Source organism: Sus scrofa, chromosome 7 (assembly GCF_054392235.1).
Source record: "Sus scrofa isolate SSC_HxYL_T2T_F1_AM1 chromosome 7, Sscrofa_HxYL_maternal_Yorkshire_Landrace_v2.0, whole genome shotgun sequence".
Lineage (NCBI taxonomy): Eukaryota > Metazoa > Chordata > Mammalia > Artiodactyla > Suidae > Sus > Sus scrofa.
The window spans coordinates 72,920,422-72,938,362 of record NC_139389.1 but is presented as its reverse complement, the minus strand read 5'-3'; the positions used below and the strand labels follow the sequence as shown (position 1 = coordinate 72,938,362).

The 17,941-nt window shown below is 33.9% G+C and overlaps 1 protein-coding gene across 13 annotated transcripts in view; it reads right to left on the bottom strand.

Moving 5' to 3' along the window:
- The window catches only part of RALGAPA1 (Ral GTPase activating protein catalytic subunit alpha 1), a 231,376-nt gene that overhangs the window by 13,456 nt on the left and 199,979 nt on the right, over positions 1-17,941 (bottom strand). For all 13 annotated transcript variants that reach the window (XM_021099154.2, XM_021099150.2, XM_021099161.2 and 10 more), the window contains 2 exons: positions 15,767-15,925; positions 13,928-14,055 (listed from right to left, as the gene is read on the bottom strand). In XM_021099154.2, coding sequence (XP_020954813.1) covers positions 13,928-14,055; positions 15,767-15,925 — 287 coding nt within the window. The remainder of the gene's footprint in view (positions 1-13,927; positions 14,056-15,766; positions 15,926-17,941) is intronic.

The following is a 17,941-nucleotide window of genomic DNA, read 5'->3' as shown; positions in this document are numbered from 1 at the left end:
CAATTTCAGCCATTCCTGGAAAGATGCATGAATTCTCTCGTCACAGTTTATCTGAATGTTAAATATAGATATCACCATCTGCTCCTATCTATATCATAGGGATGATGAAGATAAAGAATATAAATATAGGCTAACCCAAAAGTCCCCTATATCTGTGCTAAACAGTTTATTTTGACCTTTGACTCAAGTCTTTGTAAATAACAGGTGGTTTCCATGAGGACAATTTTCAATATGTTTAAGAAATATACCTGTATTCATGTTCAAGAGCTCGTTGACAATACTTCTTGTTTATGGAATGAACAGAGGAACTTTTCACTTATTCTGATAAAACTCTAATTTCTCATGTGAAAAAACTGAAGACAAGAGACTGCAGATAGTTAACTGGTACCACTTTTTTCAATTTCAGTAATGTACAGGGAGAAGAGATAAAAGGTATACATATATATTTTTAAAGGTAGATGGGAATCGGTATTAAAGCGGCAACAATTCTTCCTTCACCACAATAATTTTTGTAAAAATACAATGAATTTTGAACTGCTTTTGCTGTCAGAAAAGGTCAAACTTTCAGTTTTGTGATCTTTAATTCTATGGCATGCCTAGGAGGTTGTATAAACAGGTCAAATGTAATTTGTGACTAGTCTCAAAGAAATGGAAATTTGTGTACATGTATGTTTATGTGTGTATATATGTATGTTGTATATAGCAAGAGTTAATATAAGGTAAAAATTTTCACAAGAAATTATAAAAATTATAAGCAGACGTCCAAGGCATACCATTGCTTAGTTAATTTCCTCTTAAATTCAGGTTTAACGTTTTCTTTCCAAAACAAGAAAAGACTACTGGCTCCTTTATAAGTAAAGGCTAAGTATGAAGTTTTTATATCTGTGCTCAATAGCACAGCCTCAGGGATTTAAGGCCCATTCTGAAATTCTAATTTAGCAAGCACTTACCTACACTCATATTAATGTGGTGTGTGTTTGTTTTCGGCCATTTTAGGAGTTTGGAATTTCATCTCCCTTCTTTGTATGGGAAATTCAAAGAACCCTAACTGTAGAAAGAGTCTTGCTCACTGGCTTAAAATTTTTTTGCAAGTGCTACTTTCAGTATTTACAAAGTTTGTAAAGATGGGTGGTAGCTTGAAATTGGCTATGTAGGAGTTTTTACATCATAGAATTCAACAAATGTCTCAAATTGAGGCCTCCTCCTACTCTTCTCAGCCAACTGTTAAGCACCAAGTGTGACTCTTTCCTCCTGCTTATTCTCCTAATAAACCAGTGGGAGACAAATGTCTTAGGGCAGAGGCCATGCCTTTTTCTATAGCTCCATCACCTAACAGAGGGCCCAGTAGTACTCGATGACTGTTTGTAAATTATAGGGAATGAATAAAGTTGGTTTGGTAGTCAAATAGGAGACTGTTTTGCAGACAACCCCCTTCTTATAATTCCAATTTGACTCCCTGCAGGCAAACCCCATTGGGGCAAAGATAGATGGGACTTGCCTAGGATGGAATTTAGAGAGTTTGAATCTTATTCATGAAAAAGAATTTGGTTCCACCCCATCCTTAATCTTGCTGACATCTGGAAGCAAAAGTGAGAAAAGCACAATGTATACTACGTAAGGTGTAACATTGAAATAAAACATATCGATGCCTCAAAAAATTATAATTGCCTATAGAAGAAATTCTATGAATGCTGAAAGTCATTACAACTCATTATAATTTAGCATTGAAATAAACATTTTGCCCCAAGGGTTTGACAATTCTTTTTAAAGAAATTTTAAAATTTCATAAATTTTATAATGGTATGAGACAACATATTTAATTAAACTAATTCTCTTCATTTAAGTGGCCATCTACAGAGAAGGGGGAAATGGGAAGAAACTGTGAAAACCTCTATAGATAAAATTAAATGAAAGGTACTTACAAGACCATTTTAGGCAGATTTCCAAAACTGTTCTATGTACTGTAAGAACAGAGGTAAAAATATCCTTGAACTTAGGACATTCTGAACTAGCAGAAGGATACAACAATAAATGATCTATTTAACATTACTTTCAAGAAACTTATCAAAATCAGCAAAATGTTTATTCAGCAATAAGCCTTGCCTCAAAGGAGAATAAAAGATTTGCTCAGAAAAACAAAGCTGCTGAATGGTAGAGTTGGGATAGAACCTTGGTCATTTAATAGTCTAGTACTCTTTCTACAGACAATCTCAATGATCTGCGTTTTACATGGAGAAAAGAAAAGGTATAAAAGGCATTTTAGTCAACTCAAGGATGACCAACAAAATTAGTTTAAGTTCTAATACTGGCAATTTTTGAAAAATGTTCGTGTATATACTAGAATATCACAGGTAGGTAGTATAGTAAAAAATCCATGGCATACTCTAAAACTGAGAAAATAAATCACATTTGGCTTTTTAGTTGTAAAAGGCCTTGAAATACCTTCAAACATTCTGAGTCAGTATTACTGCACAGGGTCTTACGAAAATAATGAAAAAAAGAATTTTATTGGGATACAGTATATGCGTAGATACATTTTACAAGTACACCTCGAGGATCTCACAGCTCTTATTATCAGCAGTAAAGTGACATAATTCCCTGAAATATACAGGGCAATCAAGTATGCCATGGACCAAGAGGCACTGCTCACTTCGGAAAGTAAACTATGTTGCTTACTTTATCAAGATCTAGTAAGTTAATACTCCATTTCTTTCCTACAGTAGCTATTTTCTTTAAGAAACATGCAGTCTAGTTCATATGCAGTAAAAATAAAATTCCCCTAAATAAATAGCATGAATCTTGGACTTGTTTATTTGTAATATGTTAATAGAAAATTTCCTGAAAATCTTCAACAGGTTATGACAAATTATTGTCTATGATTTGTTTGATGCCTTATATTAATAAAATTCTTTAGTAGCTGATACTATCTACACCATGAAGGAAAAGCTGTGATTTGTCAGAGTAGACAAAGCTGGGCTTTAATCCATCCTTTTAACCATACTGCCAAGTCTATATTGTTTTCACTGCGTCTCAATTAGGAGACAGGCAGGACACCTGGTACTTCTTTATCTAAGTCCCTTGGGCTGCCAGATGACTCAAAATCCATAACAGGTGCTAAGGCACTGTGAGGATAGTCCTATTATGGAAAGCTGGAGTTGTATAAAATTTGGACCATATATAATTGCTCATAAATCAGTCAATTACTAAATGAAAACACTAAGTAAAAAGTTGATAAGCCCAATTCTAACAAAGTTCATGTAAATACATTTAAAAAGATTAACCTTCAATAAATAGGATTAAAAATTTAAACCTACCTAAAAGTTCTGAAAATCCTTCCTGATTTAATAATCCAATAATCATTCACTGTTTCTAAAAAGCACTAACAACATGATCAAATATGTATATGTATTACACTTTCATGAAAGTTGTATAAAGCAAAACGTCTAGAAGAAAAACTAAGTTACCTGGATTTCAAATTTAGTGAAATTAAAATTTTGGACTCTCATTATTGGTAAGATCTACCTAAAGATATCATCATTAAGTAATAAGAAGACTTTCACAGTCAACAGAGAACTGCTCCAGCATCACTAGTATTAGATTAAGAGTTTAAAAAATATTGGGAAGAGACTAGAACAATCACTTTGTGGTGTTCCTTTTAGGAACAAAAATTTTAGTGCATTAAAGTTGAGGAAGTGAATGTCTGTGAACTAAATACTAAACTTGGGTTCTGTCAGAAGATTGCAAAAAGGAAAAAAATAACTAAGTGAAATTTTACAGTGTACAATTACTTAAGTGTTATCTCTACCTAAATGTGCACTAACTTAATTAAGATTTTGTTTAAATGCTATAATTATCGGGAGTACAAAAACAGTGATTTATTATCGTGGTAAGTAGTTACAAAGTACAGCAAACTGTCATTTAAGACAGTGTCACAGAATCTATGATAAACAGTATATTGGCTTAAACTAATGCACTATATGCCCCCAGGGAATAATAGGCTCAGAGACTGGACTTTAACTTCAAAATCTACCCATTAATCTTGACTTAACTATAATCTATTCTGCAGTAAAAGGAAGAATGGGCATTCAATGAATTACTGTTTTTGAAATACTGCACTGGTGCCCATTTACTAAAATAATTTAAGGGGACATGAAGAGATGGAATATTAGTAAATTTTAGACTGTTACTAATTTAAAAAAAATGCATTTGATTTTTCCCTCAGTAGATTAAAATTTTTTGAGTATTTCTCCTTGATCCTTTGAAAGGAAATATACAAATTACAACACTGTAGTATAATTTAGTCAACCTAAGTTCTGCTGAAAAAAAGAATCATCTATGGAGATATACTGTGGGGTCAGGATCCTGGGGGCTGAAATAAGCTTTGATTTTTTTTTTTTTTTTAAGTTGTAGGTCATTGTTTCTTTGCATCAAAACCAACTGCTTGATTAGACTGACCAGAAGAAAATGGAAAAGCCCAGAGGAGTGTTTATACAAATATCACAGCATACAATGCCTCATAAGAGAAGATACAACCATGTTAAAAAAGATATCCAAAACAGAATTTAAGGAGAGAAAGATAATCCTAAATGACTAAAAGAGGTATCACCTCCACATTTATATGATAAGTCCAGTATTTAACCTTAAGATTTGCTTAGTGTATTATTTTAGCCTTTGCAATTGTTATGCATAAATTTACATTTCTATATTAATATAGCTTATGTGTATTCAGATGATATTTAGGAATTCTAAAAGTACTACATAAAGGAAATTAAGCCATTAACCTTATCTGATATGTAAATTGTGGTGGTTTTAATCCACTTTCCCTTATTTTAAATTTCTATCAAGATTAAAAAAAAATACATTATTTTCACTTAAACATAAGAATACCATAAAGCAAAACCCGACTATGCTACAATCTGGTGGGCTAAAAACAGATAATGGCATGTTAACAAGGAATTACTACAGGTGGTTGCTTAAATATATTTATTTGCTTTCTTTTTGATAGTAGGTATGTGCTAAATAAAAGTCAACACTCCTATCAAGAGAATAAGTAAATGCAGAAACATCAATTCTACAACAGCTATTTTTGCTTCTTCTCTTTTCTGAACAGCAATTAGTAAAGCAACCCCTTCCCCTCCTCCCTAGTGCTGTCAAGCTGTTCAGAGCAGTTTGCAACTTGACAATGGTACCATTGTGAATGCTCTCTGGGCTTCCTTCCCACAGAGAGTTAAATGGGCAGTTCCTGCTGCCCATGATTGGTGTCCAGTGAAATAATACTCAAGAGCCAGGTTTTATCAGCTTCACGCCAAAGAAGTGAAGCCAGGGAACCCAAGCCTTCATATCATACTGGACCATATGCCAACCCTGATGGCCCCAAAGGTTTATCACTAAGAATCAGGATCCATCATGTCCCTTGTGAAATTTCACTTCACATACCTTATGTGAAATGCAAAGCTTCACTAAAAACCGAACCTTCTTTACAATTGGCACGAACAGATGGACGCTAACAGTGGTTTGGCAAGCAAAAGTTAAGATTTAAATAGGCTGTATGCTAGTGTTTGTGAGGAAAAGCAGTTAGAAGAAAAATGGGAAGATTTGTGATCCATAGTTTAATTCCATTACTGAGTTATTAAAAATTCAATAGCGAAGTTTCATGTTTAGTAAAAGGAAAATAATGGACTAAAAGCACAGCAATTCCTATGTTAAATAAATAAGGTTAGACTAATTTCAGCTTTATATTCTTCATTCTTTGCTCTCTAAAATCCCCAAGAAGTATCTGAATCTACTGCTTTTATATTTAGACAAAGACTAAAATAAAAACTACACACTATGTAGTAGGTGTAGTGAATAAAAATGTGATCATACCAGCACATCATCATCACATGTTAATTTCAACAACATAAGGATTTAATAGCAAAAAAAAATACTTCTAGCAAAGGTCAGAAGTTAATAAAGGAAGTAAAGAAACTACTTTTGTTGTTTTTAGGGAAGAGTTTGACCACAGAGAGATAGAGTTGTCCTATTTTCCTTCTGGTACACTATGATATACCCCAACTGTCTAGACTGGCATATGCGGACTATACTGTCATACTGGATTTGACAAAACAGGTAAGATGGTGGTAGTATTTTTTCCTTTGCTATTTTCGCTGTGAAGCCAATGTACTATCAGAACAGAATAAATATACTTCATTTGTCACTAACACATACAAATATATAAAAGCACAATTCTGTATAAAAGTACTTCACAGGAATTGGATTGTTATGATCATTATACAACTACAGATGTGATAAATTCATTTGAGTAATAAAAAAAAAGTACTTCACAGGAAAAGTGTAAAGTATTGTTATGCAAAAATGAAGAGTCTATCATGAAACAAGGATTATAAAAGTCTCAAGTGCTCTTTTTTAAGTGACAGGTATGTATAAATATCAAACACTTCCTGTCATCTCATTAGGAAAAATAACACTAGCTATTACTGTTATTTAGCCTGGCAATTAGTGCACAACCAATTATTTTTAAAAATAGAGACTCTATTTAAACACTAATCTAATAAGCTTTTTTTTTTTTTTGTCTTTTTGCCCTTTCTAGGGCCACTCCTGCAGCATATGGAGGTTCCCAGGCTAGGGGTCTAATCAGAGCTGTAGCCACCGCCCTATGCCAGAGCCACATCAACGTGGGGATGTGTCTGCAACCTACACCACAGCTCACGGCAACGCCAGATGCTTAACCCACTAAGCAAGGCCAGGGATCGAACCTGCAACCTCATGGTTCCTAGTCGGATTTGTTAACCACTGAGCCATGATGGGAACTCCCTCTGATAAATATTTTTTGTTTGTTTAGCCACAGTGTACAGCAGCTTGAAGTGGGATCTCAGTCTTTTTTTTTTTTTTTTTTGAATGTGTAATTGTTTTTAAAATTTATTCTTTTATTAAAAAAAAAAATTTTTTTTTTTTTTTGTCTTTTTCTGGGGCCAAACCCGCAGCATATGGAGGTTCCCAGGTTAGGGGTTGAATTGGAGCTGTAGCTGCCAGCCTATGCCAGAGCCATAGCAACACCAATTCCGAGCTGCGTCTGCGACCTACACCACAGCTTATGGCAATGCCAGATCCTTAACCCACTGAGTGAGGCCAGGGATTGAACCTGAAACCTCATGGTTCCTAGTCGGATTCGTTAACCACTGAGCCACGACAGGAACTCCGGGTTCTCAGTCTTTACACCATGGAAACTGGGCCACAGCAGTGAAAGTGCCAAGTCCTAACCACCAGACCACCAGCGAACTCCCTAGTTAACTTATTTTGGAAAGGCTTTACTAGAAAAGTAATATATTCAAGCTGTGTTCTATTATTCAACATCTAAAAATTATCTAAAAGCAAAAGGAGCTGTCACCTTAGACACTGGTTGCTATGTTATTGGCAGTAACATTAGAAAACCAAGTTTAGGTTGGTTTTCTTCATGTTTGACTATTAGCTGGTTTTGACCACATCACACTTTTATCCCTCCACATCCCTGAGACACATTCTTTACTACATTCATTTTAATTTGTTCAGCTGTTCTTTTCAAGCAATGGCAATATATGCCTACTGATGAGGTATTTTGAGAGGTTCCCTTACAATCATTGTGGTAGTATTTTATTACATAATTTTAAAGATGTTAGTTTTGGTCTAGCAAACCTGCCTTGTGTCCAGGAAAGAGCATCTCAGGGATGTGGAGGGATAAAAGTGTGATGTGGTCAAACAGTACAGGAAGTTTCACACTACTGGGTGGTATAAAGCAAAGGCAAGAGTAGTAGCAGGTTCAAGAAATAGGTCAAAACCAGCTAATATAGGAGTTCCTGTCATGGCGCAGTGGTTAACGAATCCGACTAGGAACCATGAGGTTGCGGGTTTGATCCCTGGCCTTGCTCAGAGGGTTAAGGATCCAGCGTTGCTGTGAGCTGTGGTGTAGGTCGCAGACGTGGCTTGGATCCCGAGTTGCTGTGGCTCTGGCGTAGGCTGGTGGTTACAACTACAGTTGGACCCCTAGCCTGGGAACCTCCATATGCCACGGGAGCGGCCCTAGAAAAGGAAAAAAGACAACAAACAAACAAACAAACAAAACCCAGCTAATATAAAGAACATATCAGAGTCACGATGAAAGTGTTGCACATATCCAGGGCCTCTGTTTAAATAGTTACCTGCCAGTAAAGTCCCATGTGTCTAAAGTAATTATCAAAAGAATATGCTTCCTTGGTAAAGTCATTCCTATTTTCTGCCTCACTGCTATTCTCTCCCACTTTAATACAATTAATCACCTATTTCACTTTGCAGATATCACTATTGATCAGTTCTTCACAGTACACTTCAATCACTCACTCATTCATTCATTCATTTATTCGCAGGGCTCTTGCTCTCTCCTGAACCAAACTGTAAGCTCCTTGAAAGAAATGGCTGTCTTTTTATTCCTAGCTCTTCTCTCACAGTGTCTCCCACATAGTTAGTAGTCAATAAATATTTGGTGAAATAAAGGAAAAATCTGAAATTGCTTGGCAACTTTTTTTTTGGATGAAGAAATATAGCCTTTTAAAATTACTTAAATTTGTCACTTGTGTATTAAGTGCTTTATAGTGAATAACATTTAAAAATATCTCTAGAATTAATACAATGATAATAGAAATAAAAGTTGGTGATAAGAATTTCAGTAAGCAGTCAGGAGACATCACAAGTCTTTTAGTATAGATTTGTGTTTCAGAAGAATACTTCTAGTGTCAATGTGGACACTAGACAATAATGATAACATCATCAACTACCAGGCAGCCTTCATTTTCTGAGCTCCTGCTACAAGAGAGACCGTTTGGTGCTTCCTGTTGATAACCTCATTTAATCCTTATGCCAATCTTGAGGTTTGTTACTCTTTTCACAGATTAAATAAAAATGAGGCATAAAGACAGTGACACACTTAATAAGTGGTTTTGGACTCCAAAGCCCATGCTGATTTCCCAAATGTCAGCTTCCACATTTTAGAATATAATTAGCTTATAATTAAGGATAGTCTATACTTATCAATACTCTGAGGAAATGATCTACAAGACAGTAGATATATAAAATTATGTAGTTTCTCAATAAACTCACTTTCTTCTAACATGAAATGACAGCAATATTGATGAATCTCCCTAAGAGGTTTTATAATGTTCTATCATAATGAATGGTAAACTGCATTAGTGGAGCCAATCAATTACATTTCATTTCGTTTTGGCTCTCATACTTTTACAACAGCTTCTTTACATTTGAGTAGTAGAACTGCAGGGATAACAAACTGTGACTAATTGAAGAATGATCATTGACTTCTGGTAATTTGTCTGATAAACAGAAACTCAATTCTGGTATTTACAAAAAAGTCAAATCTAAACAGATTAGAAGAAATCAAATAATATTGGTTTGGTAGGAAAGAATATTAAATCTAGGAGGAAAGTGTTTTTAAAAGATACCACTTAATTTTCTAACATCCCACATAATGCATATTTCAGAAAATTACATATGTACTATATTCTATATACATTAAGTCTCAAAATATAAATTACAAGAATTAAAACAGACATGATGTATTACATCAACTCAGATCTCACCCTCTGAGGCCCAGATTTTCTATATATTCTTCTCTTAATTTTCTTATTCCAAATTAATGACTTTTTTCTTGGAACCCCCACAGCATTTTATCTAAGTGTCATAATTATCTTACTTTGTGTTATAGTTATTAATGTATTCATTATCTCCTCTATTAAATTATGAGCTTATTGAAGATATTATCATCTGATTTGTCTTTGCATCGCTCTCAAAATCTCTGCCCTTACCAAATAAGTGATCAATATTTTTGATAGAGGGAAAAAAGTACAGTTCTATCTTTTGACCTGGTGGTGGTTAAACTATAATTATTCACCATATAGCATATTTTGGATTTATGTACTTTTTCCAAATTATATTTTGTAATAAGAGAGGTTAAGAAGAAAAACTAAAACTAGGACGTGAGAGATGGTTAATTTTATGTCAACTTGGTTAGGCCATGGTACCCAGTTTTTGATCAAACATGCATCTAGATGGTGCTGTAAAGGTATTTTTTAGATGTGATTACCATTTCAATCAGGAGAAAAGTAAATCATATTACTCTCCATAGTATGGATAGGTCTCATCCAATCAGTTAAAGGCCTTAAGAGAAAAGACTGAGGTTCCCAAGGAAGGAATTCTATCTCCACATGCCTTCTGATTCAGTCTGCACAACTCTACCCCAACTCCTACAGATTTCAGATTTGCCAAGACTCACAAATCACATAAGCCAATTCCTTAAAATCAATCTACGTATGTATGTATATAAATATATCCTACTGATTGTTTCTCTGAGGAACCAAGTATAACCTGACTATCTATATATTGGTAACTTCTGAGAATTTCTACATATAATAAATCTCACCTTAAAAAAGAAAAAACAGTACATATATGGTAGCAACATATTTAACATTTGTACATAGTCATAATGTCTCTAGGATCAAAACAAATAAATTACTTTAAAATCTTTATTTAAGAAATATTTATGATTGCTAAGATCATGAAATTAATGCCTTGGAATTATTATTTCCACCACACAAAAGCTAAGAACAAAACCAAAAAAACCCCACAAAAAACTACCCCCCCCAAAAAACCCCCAAACACCACCAACACACACACACACACACACACACACACTCTCTCTCTCTCTCTCTCTCTCTCTCTCCCCCCCTTCCTCCCTCCCTCCCTCCCTCTCCCTCCCCTTCAACAAGTAACTAAGTGATGACTAAGATCAACGTGAAATACCCCAAGGTCCAATGACTACCAGAATGTGCCTACTCTTTCTCCCCAATGATGCATTTCAATTCAAGCTGCATGATCAAACCAACAAATTGAGCTTGAGCAAAAAAAAGTACGTGGCTGGCAAAGTCAGAGGTTGCAAGAAAATGCTTTTCAAGTACAAGTAATGCAAGAAATGACAAGTGAAGTGAAGGAGAGGTTTCAAAGCCTGAAAGACAGTCATCAATACTGACAGATTACTGTAATTCTGGCTGCCAGCATGATCGATTTGGGCAGCATATGACAATCAATATTGTCCTCATTTAGTGAACAACATTAGATTCATAGATACAGAACATGCTCCTAGGATAAAATTTAAACTGTATTTAATGATCATAAATAGCACAATTTATGCTGTGGAATCTTAGTGGGTACTTTTATTGGTCATAAAATAACTGACACAGCAGTACAATTATCCAAATATAATTGAGTTTATTACTTATTCTTTTACCCCTTCATTTCTGAGGATTAAAATAGTAACTCTGATGGTTTTCAAAGCCTACTTCTATTTCAATTTTTGTTAATTTCTCACAAGTTTTACTGATCTGTTTTAGAACACATGATTTTTCCCTTAACGGGAGCTTATCTGAATTTGTGAAAAACATACATATAAAAATTTATTATATTTTTAAAGTAAGTTTTTATTTTTAAAAAATGAAGACATCTTATATTTCAGTATCTTAAAAAATTTACTTGTAATTTATTGCATAAAATTTCATTTAAAAATCAAGTAATCTACATATATGAAGTCATTTCTCCCAACATTTAGACTTAATACTTTTGTGAATCTTAGTAAAAGATGACTATAGATGTTCTTCAGATTAGCAAAGGCTGAGTATCTATGTTATATACCTAAATAGTATGGGAAGATAATTTCTATAAAGCTTCTAAATTCAAGCTTCCAAGTCAAGAAAAATTTGTTTCATCTGTCTGATTTAATGTTTTTACACCCAGTGTTCCAGAAGTGGTTTTGCTAATAGAAGTTGCTCACATTTGCTGTATAAATACAGTATTCATGTTTGCTGTTTTTATCTGAAATTAGCTCTCTTCATCTTAGAATTTTCTCCAATGTGGTATCTATTAACATCTCAGCAAGATTAACTATTAGGAACTTCATGCAGCAGGCCTGAAAATCCAATCCAATCAATTAACCAACCAACCAACCAAACATAAAAACCCAATTAGGCAATTCCTTGGTGTTGGGTAGAGTTGTTTTACATTGACTGTAATCTTTACACATAACAGAATTAATCACTGCGCAAAATAATGTGCCTTATTTCATTTACTAGGCACATCCAAATTCATTACCTCATTTATCCTTCACAACAATTCTGAGATGGGTATTAGCATCTTTCTTTCTTTCTTTCTTTTTTTTTTTTTATACAGACGAAGAAGGTTAGATATTGCCAGGATCACAAGGCAGACCAGACCTTGAGTTAAAAATAAATGTTTTCTAACTGCATATCCAGCTATTATTACCTTGAGCATAACATGCATTAAATAGTCCTCAAGAGTATGAACTTAGGCACAGATAAAAAAAAAAAAAATAAGCCACAGCCTCAACATTTTTAATTGGTACACTTTACTTGGTAAGGTGTGCATCTTATATGCTGTTTGTATCTCATGCCGAAAAGTTTGTTGACGTAAGAGGCAAATAGAGTTTTGTGAGTCTCTCTCACCACTTTTCCCAAAAGATTTAAGGCATTCTTTCAATTGTGTCTTAAATGAAAAGATGGAGAACACTAACCTCAGGATGAACATCAGGATCAGGAGAACTGTAAACAGGCAAAGATCACAAAGAAGTCAATCTCAGTAGAGTTGACAATGCGGATAAAATTAGTTTACAGGTAATCATCTGTATATTCCTTGTAAGATTAGCTACCTTAATGAGAAATTTAGGACATAAAAAATTGAACCATTCATTTTATAACAATGATTACATCAAATCTTTTTCAACTTAAAGTGAAGATGTAACTGTTACAAATAAGATATATCTTAGTCAATGTTTAACAGGCCATGATCCACCTATAATTCCACTCCACAGCATCAGAATACACGAGAAATTACATAGGAATCAAATTGCTCAAGTCAGTTTTCATTAAAAGAAGAAAGTGTATGAAGCAGGCTTATGACAAATCTATTTCATGTGGAACAGAACACAGGAGTTTTTAAAAAGCCTTTCCCGTGAAGCTTAACATCTACAGTTTATCATGTAAAAGAAAGACAATTGCAATGTTCTTAATCATATAGAAAAAGTATATGGAAACACAAATCCATTTCAGAAAGGAATACTGGAAAACAACTTAAAATTTAAAACTGTGTGTGTATTTCATCCCAGGCAATGTTCTAAGAGCTTTACACATATTGACTCATTCCATTCCCAAAACATTATAGGCTAGATATTATCATCATTCTCATTTTATACATAAGGAAATTGAGACTCACAGAGGTTAAATAACTTGCCTAAGGCTATACAGCTAAGGAAGTGGTTGTCAGCATTTGAGTCCAGGCAATCTGGCTCCAGAAGCAAGGTTCTTAAACACTCCATGTCCTCTCATACTTCCATGTCTCTGTTTATGCTGTTCCCTCTGCTTGGAATGCTCTTCTCAATCTCATCGACCTGATTAACTCTTATTCATTCTTCGAGATTGGCTCAATCCTTACATTTCTCAGTAGTGTTTCCTGATACCACCCTTTCCAGCTGAGAAGCCCCTTGTCATAATACTTCCAGAACACTCTGTGCACAATTCTATTACATACTGAAAACAGTGCATTTCCTCAACTGAGATTGAGTGCTCTGCAGTAACTGTTTTGGTTATCTCTGCACATCCAGATTAGCAGAAAGCCTAGTACATAAGGGGGCTCTAATTAATTAACCTAAGATTTAAGAATTGATTAAAATTGTATAAAAGAAAATACATTATTCAAATGTCATAATTGCTTAAGCATTGGGGAGGATCTCCATCATCTGTACACTAATATATAGAAACTCATAGGTCTTAACAACACATAAGCAGTTACCTTGGAAAGCAGAAATATATTAGAGTAGAAACTATACTGTTAAAAAGGATACAAGTTTTGATACAATGGAATCAGTGATTTCAGAGCACGGCTTGCATTTATAGCTGTTGCTCGAACCATAATGGGTAGGACCTTTCCATTCACAATAGCACCATCAAAAAGTGGACCAAAGAAGGGAACCTGATTGAGAAATTAGAACACAATTTTATACTCAAATTGGAGGAAAGTTGCAAATAAGAACCATCAAAACACTTTGCATACAAAAGTCTTTCCGCTTCCTTTTTAGGTCTTTCTTCAGTAGAATACTATTAAAATTCTTTTCCATGATGGGTCACTTATAATAGGACAATAAACAAAAAAAATGCCAATGGTCTGTCTACAAGGTTTCCATTCAAAAGAATGTGCTTCACATAACTGACTAAATAATTTATATTACCTGTCAAGTTTCAAACTTTTATAGCCTCAACTGTATACAAAAATCTAACACTGGAAATAAATTACTTTTCCTCCACTGAGTAAACACAGGAAAGATACACATTGTTATAGGCAGCAAGTTAGTTTTTCATCATTTTCATGAGATGCCAGCTTTACCACAAAACTTAAAACGCTAGTTTAAAATTTTATTATATGGTTTATTAGAAAAAAAATTATGTCATTTTTTTAACATATGACCGACAGCTTCAAAACTTACTCCATTTGAACACAGTTGGTACAAATGGCAGCTGAAGGCAAAGTCATGAGCTGTGGATAACACAGTAAATATTTTAGGGTTTGTAGCCACATATTGTCTCTGCTGTGTATTCTTCAATTTTTCAAAAAAGAAAAACCCATTACAAAGGTAAAACACATTCTTAGCTTGTGGGTGTACAAAAACAATAGGAAGTGGGGCATTGTTTGCCAACCTCTGGTTTAGATGAACCCTAAAAAAAATGGCCATAAGCTTAAATTCACACATGCAAAACAATTTAAGAAATTCTGAAGATCCATAAACAACTGTCAAAAAGTAGATTTTCATAGTTCCTGTCATGGTGTAGCGGAAACGAACCTGACTAGGAACCAGGAGGTGATGGGTTCGATCCCTGGCCTCGCTCAGTGGGTTAAGGATCTGGCGTTGCCATGAGCTGTGGTATCGGTGGTAGACGCAGATAGATCTGATGTTGCTATGGCTGTGGTGTAGGCTGGCAGCTGTAGCTCCAATTGGACTCCTAGCCTGGGAACCTCCATATGCTGCGGTTGCAGCCCTAAAAAGCAAAAAAAAAAACCAAAAAACAAACAAACAAAAAATATATATATAAATAAAATAAAAAAAAATATATATTTTCTATAAACTAAAAGTATTCAGTAAGAAAAAAAGAAAGACACTAAAACATAACCCAACATTTATTGTTTTGAAAGAAAATACTTCTGTTTCAGCCCTATGGCATAAACATCCAACTAGAACTACTTGCCTTTTTTTTTTAACTTCGTAGAATTCTCATTTATTAAGTGACATTACTAAATAATCATGAAATGTTAACAAGATATATCAAGTAAAAATATAGGGATCATACACTCCTATTCTAAAGGGAATGATAACTTCTTTGTCTTTTACTGAAATCATCTTCTTAATATAAGGTAAGTCTTTTTGTGAGCTTAGTATAAAGGAACTTTCACCCTGGCACTACCTAGCCTTCTCCCATTCGAATACAGTATCTTTCTAGTTTCCCTTTTTTAGCTTCCTCTTAACTAGTTTTAGACAACAATTCACAGAGCCACTAGAATCTGTGTCTCATCTCCCCATGAATTTGCACATCTTGATGCCTGGTCTAATCCTTCTGAAAGAGGGAAAGAAACTCACAAACCAATAGAGAACTCAGAACATATTAAAATAGGATTGATAAGGAGTTCTTACCTCTGGTTTTTTCATTATCTGGATACTGAACATGTGATTTTTCATTGGATATATTACAATAAGGACATCACCAAATTCTGTAGGAATAATTCCTCTCCTGTAGTCTCTAGTGTGCTCTGACCAAACAATGTGTACTTCATCATTTCCTAAATGTCTCAACTGGAAAACCAAGAAAATAGTTAATAATGCTTGAGAAAAGCCCTGTGAGGATAGTCATACAGCTACTGACAACATGCTATAAATATGTTCTATAAAAGATTAACATAACCATATTCTATAAAAAGATTAACAGGTAAAGAAAATTTAAAATTTTTTAACAACTTCATTTGATCATCTTTAACAACATGCAAAACACAAACACTCAAAAGACATTAGGAGACACTGGAGAAGACCAAATAAGTTTCAAGTGTCTGTAGTCAATGGGAAAGAGAGAAATTGGATTTAAAATATTCACATACAGACCGAATACTCTTTTCGGAAACTGCACCAATTCTCTACTACTAAACTTTTAAAAAGATTGTTTAAAAGAGTATTTTAAACAAAGATTAATTTAAGCCTGTTTTTTTTTTCCCCCTGCCTACTCTCTGGAAGTGCTAATAAGCAGTGAAATGACCTAAAGGAGGCAACAGAGAGAGAAGTAAAAGAAGTAAATAATTCATAAATTGGGTAATCACCTATTTTGATTATATTTGGTTTAACAAATTTATTTCCATTCCTTTGCCTATGAAACTTTGCCCTTGAAATTCTTCCAAGTAGACTTCTTAAAATTTGTTACATCCTCTCAAGATGTTATTTAAATACCTCTAGTGCTTACAAAGGTGTTTTTGGCATTATGATGACTAAAATAAAGTACCCGAAAGTTGTATTTATATTGCTACTAGAAAAAGGAACTACTTAATATGCATCAGCATTGAGTTTTCTTCATAGAGATTACTGTATAAACATGATATTAATATAAAATTTGGTTATCTTAGTGCATTTATTGATTCTGCGACTACAAACATTTGAGTCCATATCTCACATGGGCTTATCTATTACTTTCAGATAAACTGGCGAATTGTAGGCAGGAAAGTTTGGAATAGAAAATCAGATTAAGGGTCATCGATAATTTTAGTGTGGGATAACATAAAGGCAATTTCTGTTTTTGAAATATGCAATTTATTTTGATTTTGATTTAAGGGCAGGAAAATAATTAAATGTGTAATTTAAACAAAGAAAGTAATTACGTTCAATTTATGGAAGGCTCTCTTCTGTTACCCTTTAACCATGGAGTTCTTAACCTGGGTTCAAGGGATCTATGAATATTTGAAAATTTTATTTGTATATTTTTCTGAGAAGGAAGTCTATCAAATAGAACTACAAAATACAAAAAAGCCAAGAACCAGTGTTCTAATGGTTCTTAAAAGTCTCCAGTACCAATCTATAAAATTCTAATCACTATGAATGTCATTAAGTATTTGAAAAATACGAGGCAAATCCCTGAACTTTTACATTGCTAAGTAAGAAATGTCCTCTCTTCTTTGATAGACTGTAAGACAGCAGTAGCTATTATAAGACAGCACCCAGCTGAAACCATAGACCAGAATTTATTACTTTAAAAATACATTTTAAAGATTTTTTGTTTTCTCTTAAGGACTTTTTTTTAGGTTTAAGTGGATTAAATAATTCTTTCTTCTTTTTGGAAGCCATAAATGTATTCATTGCTCTAAATACATGATGATAGACTTCAAACATCAAAACAATGTGTAAGTTTTAATTATCATTATTTACAACACACACACCCACACCTATAAATGTAGGACTTGTGCTTTGTGACATTTTTAAAAAACAAAAAAAGATTACACAATTCAGAAAAGCCATGGCTCTGTAATTTCATTTTTTAATCAAAATACTTTAAAAATATCCTTCCTATACAGCCATCCCCATGTGTCAGCTTCCCTAATAGGTTTATGTTAACTGAATACAAAAGAAATGTGAAATAAATTTAACCAGGAGGGATGATTCAATCTAATTTTGATACATTAATGTCATATGCTGTACATGTTACAATAGCAGCCAGATCTAATACTAAGCTCCAGGCTATACTGAGATTTCCAAATGGCAGATTGTTCTAAGTGATATCAAGTATAATTGAAGTAATAAACGATAGTAAAAGCTGAGCACACTGTCAGGAAG